We start from the raw sequence: 14780 nt of genomic DNA on the forward strand, positions 1-14780 counted from the left end.
TTCAGGGCAGTGAGAAGTTTTGTTTATTGCAAGGGGCTTAAATCAGCCAGAGCAGGGCTGGCCACGACCCTCTGGACACCTATAAAACCCCAGTTCCTGACCGCCCTTCACTCTCCTTCACGGGTCCTGCATTTAGCCCCCAACTGGCCCCTGACCTCAGTTTCAGGTCCATAGTATTTCTCGGCTCCACCAAGGCCCACGGCCTGGGGCAGCCGGCCAGAGGGCCCAAGCCTCCCCTCTGCCAGTCGTTAGCGCTGGACCTGGGCACATGGTTTTAGGCCTCCCAGCACAGTCCCTTCCCCTCTGACACAGCGCGGCTCTTCTCAGCCACAGAGGGCTAGTGGGAGCACGGGCACAAAATGAGACTGTTCCTCAAAGCACCGAAGAGGTGTTCCGGATGTGTGAGCTCTGAGTGTTATCGTTGCTGCCTTTGCGAAGGAACGCTGCCTCCGGGGAACTTCTTGGACACTCTTCCCTCTGCTCATCCAGCCACTGGACTGGGGTCACACTGCCCACATTCTTGTGTGTGCGATCTAACGCGTCATTTCCCAGGACATCTCTGAGGAGAGGAAGGAAGAGGCCAGCAAACACCCCCGTTTCTGAGGGACACCGAGGGATCCCGGGGAGGGGGAAGGGTCCACTCTGTTGATTGCTTGCGGCTTTGAGACACGAGGTTCGCCTTGCCCGCACTTTTGACAAAACTCAGTTTACCCGAGCAAATCATCTAACCTGTGTATTGCTGGAACCTGCTGCTGGCCACGTGCTAGGCAGCTCTGGATCCTGACCTGGGAACAGCATGGGTGCCTGGTGACAGAGGTGGAGGCATGGGGACACGTGGCAATGAGGCACTCAGATGTTAGCCCCAAGTCCTGCTCAAACCGGGAGATTCCCTTTAGATCACCAAGAACTGTTCTCTTGGGGAAGAGCCGGAAGAAGAAACTGGGGACCCCCAAAGTCCCATCGACTCCCCCAGATTCAAGGTGGGATTCTACTATCTCTAGAGGTTAGAAATATATGCCCGATGCCAAAACAAGCTGCCTTGTCTATTTTCTGGTCGATTCTCAACACAAAATTTGAGATGTTTTCCCCCTGATCGGGGAGAAGAGCTTTCTGTAGAGAACAGAGAGTTCCCAGGCACCGAAGTGTTAAGGGGACAGTCAGGCTGGGGGTCCCCAGTTAGAAGCACCAGCTCCCACTTCTCTGGTCCCCAATATAGACACCTGGCATCTCCCTCCGTGACCTGGGAACCCAGACTCGTCCCGCCGTACCAGGAGGTTTACCGCTGTCCCCCACCTCCTGCGGCCCCCCCCTTCCCCTTGTTCCTGTCCCCAGAGCTTCAGCTCTGGCTTTTTGTGACTTGCCAGTATTGAGCAGCAATGTCACCTCACGAGCAGGTGCCTAAAAATTCTGTCCCTCCAAGGTGCCGGCTTATGTAAAACCAATTAAGCCCCCGCTTTTATCTCTCCAGCGAGGCAGCTCTTCTGCATACTGATCTGATTTCTAATGGGGGCATCCATATTTAGGGAAGAAATGTCAACTTCATCAGGACCTCTGAATCCTCGGAATCACGCTTCCTAGTGCCCTGTTTCCGCGTGTGACACATTCCATCCCGGCGCTCAGAGCCCGACGCGGCAACACGGGATGATTCTTATTCCAACACGACAGAGCGACAGGATTCTTAAAATATATCACTGATGCGGGGACCTCGGGGAGGAGCAGATCTGGCATCTGTCCTTCCTGTGTCTGGAAGGAGTGACTTTGGGGCTGAACACACCTGTCCAGAGAAGGGCTTCTAGTTCGTTGGCCATTTGGAGCCCTTTGGAGAGGTGGCTGCAGTGGGTGGATAGGCTCAGAGCCTGCTCTGGGGGTTTAACAGAGAGTTAACTTTCCAGCCGGCTATGATTTGTAAGGGAGCTTAAAGGTGGGAAAGAAAATCCTTTTCTTAGATTCAGCAGCTTTCACTAATCAGCTGCATCTCTGGGTGTCACTGCTTGGCTGACTACTGATTTTTTTTCCCTGCCGTCTCCAGTTCTATTAGGGAGTCAGGGGCCCAGGAGACCTGAGGCAGGGTTAGTCTTCCACAAAGAGAGGAGCCTGATCCCAGCATTCAGAGCACAAGAGCTTGTAAATCAAACTGTTAGCTTAATAGCTTGGGCCATTATTCTAAAGCAGTGGGGCTGAAACCAAAAGCCAAATGAAAATATAGTCAATTTGTTCATACTTTAGTGACTGAATGACTATGTAATGTCAGTGGGTATTGGCACTGGGGAAGACAGGTCTGTCGGGGGAGAGGCGCAGTGTTCGGCGTGAGGAGTGACCTTGAGACGCTTGGGCAGACCTCTCTCTGAAATGGGTTTGGGATCTCCAATTATAACACGGACTTGGCCATAGAGAGCCAGACCCAGGGAGCCGGCCGCCTTCACTGCTGGGAGAGCGCAGGCCTCTGATCTCCGCACCTGATGGAAACCCAACGTGAGAAACCAAGCATGGCCAGCAGCACTGGAGGGCCTGTGAGTTCAGGAGGGACTGGGCTGAAGGGGGCTTGAGCCCTGGGACAAGTGCCCAAAGAAGGATGCGGCGTCCCTACCCTTCAAACATATTTAAAAAAAATAGCCTTACTGGTTTTGTAAAAGTCATATCCTCACTGTAAAAATTCAAACAATGCAGGGAAGAGCATCAGAGAAAGTAAAACTCAGCCTCACACCACTCCAGGGGTCACCGCTGCTGCTGCCTGAGGACCCCTCCCTCTGGATGTCTGTCCCTGAGCACAGGCCCCTGTGCAGATGTGTGGGCGCCTCTGTCCCAACAGCACCACATAGCACGGGTTCATTCCCCGGCAATGGGTTAGGAACGTGGCAGTAAGTAGACTACGGTCATTATTTTCAGTGGCTGTATACTATTTCACAGGATCATATATTGTCTGTGCAATGTCAGTACAGGATCTCTCAGCTCATACTGAAGACATGCCTCTTCACTGGCACATCCGGGCTTACACCATCGTGGGGGTGCCACCATAAATACGTGGGACCTACTCCCCCCAGATATTTGTCTTTGGGCTGGTATCACTGGCAATCTTTGTAAAGAAGGATAAATCGTCTGTTTTTCTTGGCTTAATATCAGGCAGCCATAGGATGCACAGTTCAGACTGGGTCACTTCTGAGAGCAGAAGGTGGGCACTATTAGTAATCCCACCTCCCAGGGGTGCCTGGGTGGCTCAGATGGTTAAGCGTCTGCCTTTAGCTCAGGTCATGATCCCAGGGTCCTGGGATCGAGCCCTGCACCGGGCTCCCTGCTCCGTGGGAAGCCTGCTTCTCCTCCTCCCTCTGCCACTCCCCTTGCTTGTGTTTCCTCTCTCGCTGTGTCTCTCTCTGTCAAATAAATAAATAAAATCTTAAAAAAAAAAAAAAATCCCACCTCCCAACAGGCAAGCCTGGATTCTGGCCCCTGCCTGGAAAACCCAAGCAGGGTTCTGCAAAAAGCAGGTGAGCCGGGTGGGCCAGCCTGTATCAGGATCATGTTGATGGGGCTTTGGTTATGCAGCTTGCCCCCGGCCCCCAGCTCCGGCTGCCAACTAACCATTTCAGGCTTCTGGACACCAGGGGGTGGGGCTGCTCCAAACTTCCCCGTCTAGCTGTCCAGCCCTCTGTCCATCTACCCACTTCACCCTTGCTGCTCACCAGTGACCCTACAGCAGTATCACGTCGGCACTGGGAGCAGGGCTTGGCACAAAGATGCTGAACGAGATTTGTGTATGAATGAGGGAATGAATGAATGATCACCAGGCCCATCCCCAGGGCAGATGCCATGTGTTGGCACCTGAATAGAGTCCAGGTGCCCTGCTGAATGTATACGTGTGTTCTCATCGAATCCTTCTGCTAGCCCCATTTTCAGAAGACGGAATGGGGACGTGACCGGTAAAGCCATGTGACAGGTAGGGAGAGGTGTGACCCAGGTCCGCTGCCCCTGAGTCATGTGCGCACACAGAGAATGTGGGTTCCCTCCTCCCTCCCTGCAGACCCCGGCACATTTGTGAAGGGCACGAGCCCCACTGCTGCTGGGCACAGAGGGTGCCGGCTGCAAGCCCAGCGATCCCTCCACTCAGGGATGGGAGGCAGTGCGTTCACATCCCGTCCGCCAAATGGGAGCCTGAGGAAGGGTCTGAGCCGTTTCCCCTGACGGTTCACTCTGGGTTTGGGGTCCACCACCTTGAGCCGTGACCCTGGGATCTTGAGCCTTCGGTTGAAGGAGACCCTTAAGAACAGTGCCACCCTCACTTTCAGATGAGGAAACTGAGGCCCAGAGAGCCTCTTAGCTGACTGGTAGCAGGGCATACATACGTGACCCTCTCTCTGGGCCCCATGCATCCGGGGCAGTGGCTGGTGGTACAGACCAGAATGGGCGCTGGAATCCCAGGCAGCCCTGCTGCTGGTCCCGCGGCTGCGGCCCCAGGTGGGCCCAGAACACGGCTGAGCGCCCCGAGAGGTGCCGGGCCGGGGAGGGTCTGGGCAGCCCCCTCGAGGTGCAGGGAGCCAGCTTGCTCCGCGTTGACCCAGCGCAAGGAGCAGGCCGCTGCGCCCCTGCCTGCTGCTTTTCCATGTGAGAGGTGTTTAATTATTTCTGACAGGGTTCAGCGTCGACATCTGTTCGCGAGCGGGGAGAGTCCATTTAGGTTATCCATCACTGTGACAGGTTCAACTTTTTTGGAAGCGCTTTTCCCTTTTATAATGGGGCTGGGGTGGGGAGGGGGGGTGGTGGCTGGGCACAGACAAAGACCCTCTTGGGGCCCCATGCGGGACACTGGCAGCCCCCTGGCCACCACCGTCGCCGCCACAATGGCCTGGACCTGGTCGGGGCCGCCAGGATGGGGGACACCAGGATGGTCAGCTTGGGAAGGGGCTTTCAGCAGGTCTGTGAAAAGCTTTCAGCTCTTCTGTGCCATACTGGTCATCCATCCATTCTTTCATTCATTCTTCCTGCAGACTTTCACTGACCACTCAGTGGGTGCGGGGCTCTGCGGACGCTGTGGGGGTCACAACGAGCATGGTCCTTAGGGGCTCACGTTTTGCTGGGGAAGATGGACAACTAATTGCCCAATTAACTAATTAATTGCAATGAGGATGCATACTGTGAGGGGGAGAAAGGGGCCCTGCTGGGCTGAAGAGGCACCTGCTGGGGCGCAGCCAGAAGTGAGGGAAGGATCCTCAGGAGGCCCTGGATTCCGCAGCCCTGGATGGAATCTGGGACCCTTTCTTACAGGGCATGTTCCTTCAGCCCACTGAGCCTCAGGCTCCACATCTGTTGAATGGGGACAACGTTTCTACGAAATAATGCATGTCTAGGGCTTGGCGCACAGTGACAGCTAATAAACACTTCCCGTTGGTAGTATTTCCCAAAAGGGGAGACCAAGTGTCGCATCCATGAAGGCATCACTCTAGGGGGTTAGGGTCTCCGCTGGGCTGACCACGGTGGCGCCCAGGGACAAACGTTGCTCTGAGAGTCCTGCAGAGGAAATTCCAGAAACCCATGAACATCCCCCAAAAGACAAAAAGTGCCCTGTGAATCCTGGGGCCGGCATGTTTATTCTTTCTCGTTGTTTCTGTGGCACAGTGGGTAGTGTGTTGGAACTTCAGGCCAACGGTCAGAGGAACCAGGCTTCCCAGCCCTACCACCCCACTCACTGGGGGAGGACAGCTCAAACTCTGCTCCCCCTCTGTGCCACGGAGCAGTGGGGGGGATACTCGCTCTGAAGATGAAGTGCACTAATACACGGAAATGACTCAGCTCAGTGCCTGGCACTGAATCAAAGGGTGGCATTTACAGGTTACCTCCTGTTGCTCCTGACCGTATTTCAGTGACAGCAATCTAGAATGGAAGAGCCCAGCACAGCTGAGTCAAAGCCCCTCTTTTGAAAATAGAAACTGGTTCGTTCATATCCGACTCTGGGCCAGGCACAGTGGGGACACCGGCGTGGGAGACATGCTCTCCTGTTGGGGGCGAGTCGGGGTGGGGATTGGGGTGAGGGCCCTTTCCTTGCTCCTCTGGCCCAAGACCTCCTGAGCCCTCCTTTGTCCCCTGCCTCAGTAGCTCTGGGCAGATTCTAAATCAGAGCCAAGGGGCTGGGGGTGGGGGGTGACACCACAGAACTGAGTGTTGTGGAGGGCATCTCGTACAGAGCTCTGGGTCCCCGTCCCTCCCCAGGCAACATCCCAGGGAAAATCAGAGAGAAAAATCAGAGCAAAAAGAGCAAAGGAGGGGCCAGGAAGGAAGCTGTGGAGAGAGGAGTGGGGGGAGGAACGTGGTTAAAAATGCAGGACATTGGGGGAGACTGAGAAACCAGAGCAGAGCCACGCGGCCAGGCTGAAGGAGCTACAAAGCGACAGGGGCAGGGACTCCCAGCACCTCCTGCTCAGCGCCCAGTCACGTTTGTGTGCAGGGTGGTACGGGCTGACGGGCAGCGGGCGAATGGTCACTGACATATGCTGACAGAGGCCACTTGGGCAGGTCGCAAGGGGCCGCATCGGGGGGCAAGCAGGCTTCTCCTCGAAGCTCGGCAGCTTGTTCGATTGCATTAGGCTCAGGAAGGCACTGGCCCCTTCATTGTCCAAATTGCAGTTTAACTCAATACTGCGGGTGGGCTGGGCTGGCCAGGAACATTGCTTTGTCCAGCTGTCTTCCTGGGGCCAGGCGTGTCCCTGTGGCCCCCTAGAAAGGCTCGCTGGGCCCGAGTTGGGCAGGCACAGCTCCCCTCCCACTTGGAAGCCGCTGTCCCCAAACCTCCTGGTTTCCCCCTCTGAACAGCCAACCAGTGGCTAGAAGTCCACAGCATTTCACTGTCTAGAGGACAGGTAGAGAACAGGCAGAGTGAGAGGCATCCTCCCTCGGTGAGGGAAGGGGCATTTGGAGGCGAGACCGACCTTCTGGAAGTGAGGCATATGCCAGAGGGCATCCAGCTTCACTGGTGGCTTGTACTTTCTCAGCTGACTGCTCCGGGTCTCATACAGCTTCCCCAGGATCACCTGCAGGCCAGAGAAATGCAGAGGTGAGGTGGTCTCCTGGCTCGCGGAGGAGCCCGAGCTATGATGAAGAGAGGTGAGGGCAGAGGTTTGGGCTTCCCGGTGTTGCAGACCCATGGGTCACCTTCCTCCTGCCTCTGGCCCTTCCCCAAGGCTGATGTCACGGCACCTGCTCCTCTGGCCACTGCCCAGTGGCCTCCGGCATGGGAACCCCCGTGTCGCAAGCATGTTCATCTGTCTCTGGTTGGGCCCCTAGAACGCACAGGGTTGCTTCATACAGAGGTAACTTTCCCGTGATCTGAGCCAGCTTGAGCTTTGGGGATCCTCGTGGCACACGGCCCCTACTAAGGTCCTGGACGGGCCCTATTCGTGTGCTCTGATTCTCTAAAATTTGTGATAGTCATATGTTTTATTGTGTATTTTCTCTTTTCTTTCTTTTTTTTTCATGGAAATATAGCTGACACGCAATGTTAGGTTAGTTCCGGGCGGACAGCATAGCGATCCGGCACGCCGTCTGTCACCGTACGACCCTATTACAGCACATTTACCGTACTCCCTGGCAGAATCTTCCGTCCCCGGGGCCCATGCATTCCATCACTGGAAGCCTGTATGTCCCACTCCCCTTCAGTAGGTCCTTTGGATCAGCCGTCTTCTCTGCCTTCTAGAACAGTTTTGCAACTATCTGCAAACCAGAGATGCTCTCCAGCTGAGAGATGCCAAGCCTGCCTTCAGAATTGGAGGGGTGCATGCACCCCATTTCCCCTGCCTAAGTGGAAATGGATCTCCCCCTGGAAATGGGCCGCCGATGCCTGAGACAGTGTTGGTTACCGTAGGATTTGCTGAATTCAGCATCGAGCGGAGCGGCCCAAGATGAGGACTCACTGCCTGGAAGCTGTTGCCGAGAATTTCCATTTGCGGGCACCACCATCAAAACCCCAGGACATCCTTTGCGGCCAGAGAGACAGGCTTCCCCTCGGATGGTGGCAACTGGACCTTGCAGAGCAGCCATCTTATCAACCCCAGGCCCCAGCCCCAGTGTTTGTGGGTCTGGGTGTTCCTCCCAGTTTGTTAGACAACGTACAGCCACAGAGACTCTTGGAACAGGAAGAGAACCCTGGGGTTGTTTCCGCAAGTGTTTTCCGAGTGCCTACTATGCTCTAGGCACAGCACGGCGGGCCCTTTCTGACCCTTTCTTTCCTCAGTGAGGGAACTGAGGCCCCAACTAAGTGGCGGCTCCCTCAGAGTCACACCCAGGGAGCGGGCCCCAGTTCCCAACCAGTGCTTGGAGTGGAGCCACTCCCATTAGTGGGGTGCTCTGCCAAACAGGGAGTGGCACTGGCCACAGTTGTCTCTAACGTCAGAAGATGTGTCCCTGGGAGCTCAGTTTTCCATGGATTTGCGACACTCTGAGTCCCTGTGATATTGCCGCTAATTAAAAAACACGACCAAACTGGAGCTATAAAACGGTTTCTAATGGCGGTGCTCCCTCTGAAACTGGTCGTTACCATAGTAAGTCGACTCTTTCTTGAGCCATTAATGAATAAACTAGTCACGGGCTGCTTTTAAAATGCTATTACAACACTCTGTTTTTTAATGAGCTGGTGTCTCGTTCTCTACCGATGCCAAGGACAGTGGGAGGGGGCCCCCCGCCCCTCAGTGACGCTCCTGGCCTGTCCTGAAGGCGCCAGGATCCTCGGCAAAACTCTTCGGCTCCCCAGTTTGGCTCTAGAACATCTTTGCCCTGTTGCTGAACTCCAGGCTTTCTCATAATTAGCAGGGGTGGGACCTCGCCATCAAGAAGAGCCAAGACTCTGGGGCTACACACACACCCTCGAGTCCGGGCCTGGCTCTGACGCCTTTGGCCAGCCGCTTAATCCCTCCGAGCCTACGTTTGCCCACGTGAAAATGAAATAACCGAGACGACCTGATGAGACCCCAGCCTCATGGTGTGCTCAGGAGACAGCATGCGGGAACACGGGTACACGCTCAGCCCAGCTCCCTGCCCGGAGCAAGGCACAGGGAGAACACTGGCTGGATTGCTGCACCAACCAGACACGCGAAGATCGTGCTTCTAGTGAAATCTGTGTGGCACTAGGTGCACATCAGTCTGGATCGACTGCAGCTCACACCGTTAGCAACTGGCAGCATGGAGACATGGTTCTGTCTCAGTTTCAATTTCCCTGTGCGGGCACCACCTCTCTGAGACTCAGTTTCAATGCCCAAGAAATAGGAATAATGCCCACCTCCGGGGCTTTTGTCAGACATAAATGAAACGATGTGTATGATGTACAGGATGTAAGATTTAGCATGTGGCCTATTCATCAATTTGAAAGAAAATGTATTCCTAAAGTATAACAAAATGTGTTCTTTATGGCATCCTGCTTTATTAGCCTTTTCTTTAGTACAGGGCATATTTCTGTCTCGGCTGGTTCAGGTCAGTTGAAAATCATATTTCTGGATGGGCAGAGTCGTGGAGGTTTGGTAGAAGGAGTCCCCAGGTAGGAGTTGGGACACCGGGTTCTGCTCCTGTGTCAGAGGTACACAGGGCCTGGGCGAGAATCTTCCACTCTCAGGCTTGAGTAGGGGTTGTGTGTGATCATCACCAAGACCCTTTTAACACAGCACCTAGCAGCTTGGTTGCCACCCCCAGCCTCCCCCCTCCCCATTTGTGACAAACGTGCACAAATGTCAGTCTCACAGCTTTGCCAGGCCAGCCCCTCCCTCCACTCCCATTCCAAATGGGGGCCACTCTGGAGTGGGGGATGCATTTACCTTGTGCTTTTTCTCCAGTTTAATGGCTTTCTGGGTGGCCTTCTGTTCCTGCACCCAAAGCTGCTGGTAGCGGTGCTGCAGCAGGTCAAAGAAAGGGGTGGAGGGCCTGCGGGGAGGAAGCGCAGAGAGGCTTGAGGTCTTGGAAGGCCGCCACATTCTCTCCACCGAGGACGCCCACCTGACCCTCAGGACTGTGCGCTGGGAGATGGTGACAAAGACACCCCCCCAAGTGCGGACTTTAGACGGGCTTCTTGGAGCCCTCTTTTCAACTAGACCTTGCCCTTGGGCCTTGGGCCTTGCCCTTGGTCTGCTGAAGCCAGTCTTCATAAAGAATCTGTGAAGTCGATCCCCCATCCCACCCCCCGTCAGTATCAGTATCTGATCACCTTGGCCTGCCTTTACCCAGAATCCCATCAGGTCGGTTCAGTGAGCATCACCCTGCCCTCTCTGTGTCCTTCCCTGACCCCCACCCCCTGCTCCCGGGCTGTAAGTCCCCACCTGTGCTGTATTCATAACAGGGCCCCGTGCTGCGCTAAGTCTCTTTCTCCTTGTGCGGTAGCACTGCGTGAAATCATCGCCACCTCTCGTTTCTGACTCTGGCTCTCCTTGACAAGGGTCTCCGGCCTGGGAGAGCACTTACCCTGTGCCGCGCATTTTGTACACCCCACCCCTTCGCAACGCTGTCAGGCGGGTACCATCCCTATCCCTGTCCCAGAGCGTTGGGGGGGCGGCGAGTGAGACCTGCCCAGAGTAGCCGAATAGGTAACAGGTGACAAGGGCAAGTTCTTCACGGAAGAACCAGAGCTAATGATTGCAGGAGGAAATGATGGAGCCAAGGGGAGGGGAATCACCGGGGTGCCGCTCCCAGCCAAGGAACAGGTGGAGGTAATGATAATCATCAGTGGCTGCTAAGGCCATTCGGTGGAGACTCTACAATGCGTGGGGCAGGCTGCAGCAGCTGAACCAAATGACCCATTTCTTTATTGTGGGAAAACATATACACAACATACAATTTACCCACACGATCAATCTTACCATTTCTGAGAGTGACAAGCAGACATTTGTGATACACAGTGGGAGGTATGCAGTACCATCCACCCAAAATTCTTTGGGAAAAGAAACCAAAGTACCCTGACGGTCATCAGACTTCTAGACAAGCACCGTCCAATCGAAATACAACGCGAGTCACCTTGTAAACAAGGACTTTTCCAGGAGCAACGTGAAAAAGGAGCAGGCAGGATTAGTTTTACTAATATATATTATCCCTCTCATTACTAACGTACTTTATTGACCTAATCTAGCCAAAATATTAACACACCAACATATAATCCTTTTAAAATATTCATGGGGTGTTGGAAAGATTCGGTTTAGAAATTTGAATTTGGGACCCCTGGGTGGCTCAGTCATTAAGCGTCTGCCTTCGGCTCAGGTCATGATCCCAGGGTCCTGGGATCGAGCCCCGCATCGGGCTCCCTGCTCGGGTGGGGGGAGCCTGCTTCTCCCTTGGCCTGCTGCTCCCCCTGCTTGTGCACACTCTCTGACAAATAAATAAAATCTTTAAAAAAAAAAGAAATTTGAATTTCAATTAGTCAAAATTAAATATGAAGGTAGATTCAGCTCCTCGGTGGCACCAGCCGCGTTGCAAGGGCTCAGTAACCACCTGTGGCCAGTGCCACCGCAGCAGATAGACAGCTGTCGGCCTGCCTGCTACGCCTCGCAGGAAGCGCAGGACATGGGGAGCACGCTACACACCCCCGTGAGGATGCCGAGTGCCAAGTCCCGAGTCCCGAGTGTGGGATGTTCTGCAGGACAAGCGACTCGAGCACATCAGCAAACAAAGGACCGTGGGAAGGGAGGAGGAAGAAGTGGGGTAGATTACAGTGACCTAAGAAATGCACCCACCAGGTGCAGTGTGCGGACCTCGTTTGGATCCCGAGTCAAGCAAACCATCAGTGGGAAGGTATGTTTTGGGGCAACCAGGGCCAGGTGAACACTAGCTGAGGTTTGGAAGTTAAGTGTTTCTGTTGGAGATGCATATAGAAGGGCTTGTGGGTGGAATGATTGGTTGCTTACAATTTGCTTTAAAAAGGGACTCCCTCAAATAATAAAATACAGTAAAGTGAGAATGGACGGCAGGGTATATTGGTAGTGGTTGAAGCTGTGTGATGGGGCTGATCACGGGCATGTATTATAGTGTCTGCTATACTTCCGTGCGTGTTTAAAATTCCTCGTCCTAAGCGAAAACAGAAAAAGAAGAAGAAACTATGAATCAGGCTCATTGCTTCCCCCCGGCATGTCTTTCTGACCTTCCTTTTGGTGGTGAGCAATCCTAGCCAGCTTTTCTGCCTCTCACGTCGGAGCTGATTATTTCCTCATTTCCCTGGGCCAGAGAGTCTCAGATTTTTTTGGTGCATAAGAACCCCAGAGGTTCTGAGTTAGGAAGTGGGAGGGGGGCCCAAGAAATCACATTTTCAGCAAATATAGTTCTGAGACAGGGTGTGTGGGGTGAAGGGTAGCCCTCCAAGTGACGTTTCCACCCTCATCCCTAGAACCTGTGGCTATGACTTTATTTGGAAAAAGGGCTTTTGCAGAGGTAGTCCGGTTAAGGATCTTGAGATGGGATTAATAACTATGCAAATGCTTTTTGCACTTGTCCAAAGACAAGTGTCCTCATACAAGGACAGACAGCAAAGAGAGACACAGGGGAAGAGAAGGAGGTGCAAAGGTGACAGTGCAGTGATGGGGCCACAAGCCAAGGACACCTGGGGCTGCCGGAGGCTGGAAGAGGTGGGGCGGGTTTCTCCGCTAAAGCCTCCAGCGGGAGCGCGACCCCACTGACACCTCGCAAACTTCTGGCCTCCAGAACCGTGAGAGAATATGCGTCTGTTGCTTTAAGCCAACAAGTGCGTGGTAATTTGTGATGGGGAGCCCGGGAGCTAACACACAGGGGTTCCTCAGCCCACCTCGGGGAAACACCAGTAGAAACCGCCCTCTGGATGACGTCTAGAGTAGGTCCCGAGACTAGAAATCAGAGTCTCACAGCTGAAGGAATCACAGAACAGCATTTTGCAACCTGGCGTGTGCGCATGGGTCACCGGGGAATCTCGTTACAGGCACATTCTTGTTCAGTGGGTCTGGAGTGGTCACAGGTGTTGTGGCCCAGGACCCACACTTGGGGCTTAAGACCTAGCCCCAGAGGTCTTAGCCCCCGAAGTCCCAAGAGTTGTGAACTGTACCTTCTGAGCAGGTGTCTCAGGGGGAGGATCCACGGCTTTTCTCATTGCATTTCTGGAAATGGAAGCACCCCAGGGAAGGTTCCATTCTTCCCAGTGACCTTATCTCACGACTGGGGAATGCAGAAATGGAAGTATTAAGAAGAGACATGCCCCCCCCCATCCTGAGGCAAACCTCGATCCTCTCTAGCTTTGTGTTTTTGGTTTTTTTTTAGAGGGGGAGGGGCAGAGGGAGAGGGAGAGAGAGAATATTTTTTCAATTTTTATTTATTTTATTTTTTTTAAGATTTTATTTATTTGTCAGAGAGAGTGAGAGCACAAACGGGGAGGGACAGAGGGAGAAGCAGGCTCCCTGCTGAGCAAGGAGCCCAATGCGGGACTCGATTCCAGGACCCTGGGATCATGACCTGAGCCGAAGGCAGATGCTTAACCAACTGAGCCACCCAGGTGTCCCAGAGAGAGAATTTTAAGTAGGCTCCACATCCAGTGCGGAACCCAACAGTGGGCTCGATCTCATGACCCTGAGATCACGACCTGAGCCAAAACCAAGAATCAGATGCTTAACTGCCTGAGCCACCCAGGCGCCCCTCTGGCTTTGTGTTTGATTTGGCCTGCACAGCAGTCTTAACAGACTTTGAGATTGTCATCAACAGTTAAAAGTTGGGAAATTTTACATTAAAAACCAACTTTCCAGACTGTCTTGAAAATGTGCAGCTTCTGACCGTGTGGTCTATATGTAGCAACTACTGGCTGGAGCCAAGTGTCACCTGTCACTTTGCCCCACGCCTCTCCCTTCCCTGTTGCCCCTTTACCTGCACCCTGCACCCCATTCATTCTCCTGGTGTAGCCTGACTCCCCAGGATGCAGACTTCCGTGGGACTGGGCTGAGCAGGGACTCTACTTGAGCAGAGCCTGAGGGGCTCTGAAATGCCACTTTACAGAGCAGCCTGCCGGGCGGCTACAAACAGTGGCTCTTTGTTTTCTGGTTCCTTTACCCCTGTGGTGACTTTTATTGCTTAATTATTACACGCCCCATGCTTCTGAGCAGCCTAATTTATGGCCATGCTTTCTAATGACATGAGATGCGTAACCTCACAGTATCTTCCCCCAGAGGCCCTTCACAACAGAAGAGCGGCCCTCCTACGGCCTGGGCTGACCGGCTTTGTGTCCTGCTCCAGCCAGTGGTTATTAACCTGGAGACAGGCAGGGAGGGGCTCGGCGCGGGAGAACAGCTGAGAAACCTTGGGGGTCATGGCGGCCCCAGCCCGGCTGGCTCAGGGAGATCCAGCGGGTTCTGCCCATTTGTGCTCTGGCTCATTAACTTGGATAAAAAGGTGGGGAGGCTTGTCAGGACAGAAATCGGATCACATCACCCTTTCCTGTTTTAACCCTAAGCCTAGACTCCGGCCCATGGGCCCCCACCTGGCTTACTCTCGGCTTCTCCCGGTCTCAGCCGTGGGGTCGCCTCCTCAGACAGCCTGCCCGACAGCCCATCCTCGGCCGCCCCCCGCCAGGTGCCTGCCCACGCACAAGTGCTCTGGGTCATTGGTTCTGCGGTTTGTCACCGACCTCGGCCGCTGGATGCCAACACCACCAGGGCAGGAATGGTTCCCGTGAGCGGCACAGTGTTGCTCTCAGCAGTTACGTGTCGTTGAAAAAGAGGGAAGGCAAATCAGAGAAAGAAAGATCAGGCAAAGTTCTGGGAGATACACTTTTTCATAATTCAGGGTATTGTACGTTAGGCTACGTGGAAGGTATGAGA

The 14780-nt window shown here is 54.1% G+C and overlaps 1 protein-coding gene across 3 annotated transcripts in view; it reads right to left on the minus strand.

Annotated features, from left to right (window-relative positions):
• The window catches only part of CFAP77 (cilia and flagella associated protein 77), a 126098-nt gene that overhangs the window by 16456 nt on the left and 94862 nt on the right, over positions 1 to 14780 (minus strand). For all 3 annotated transcript variants that reach the window (XM_027616228.1, XM_027616229.1, XM_027616230.1), the window contains 2 exons: positions 9786 to 9891; positions 6915 to 7016 (listed from right to left, as the gene is read on the minus strand). In XM_027616228.1, coding sequence (XP_027472029.1) covers positions 6915 to 7016; positions 9786 to 9891 — 208 coding nt within the window. The remainder of the gene's footprint in view (positions 1 to 6914; positions 7017 to 9785; positions 9892 to 14780) is intronic.

Source organism: Zalophus californianus, chromosome 13 (genome assembly GCF_009762305.2).
Source record: "Zalophus californianus isolate mZalCal1 chromosome 13, mZalCal1.pri.v2, whole genome shotgun sequence".
NCBI lineage: Eukaryota > Metazoa > Chordata > Mammalia > Carnivora > Otariidae > Zalophus > Zalophus californianus.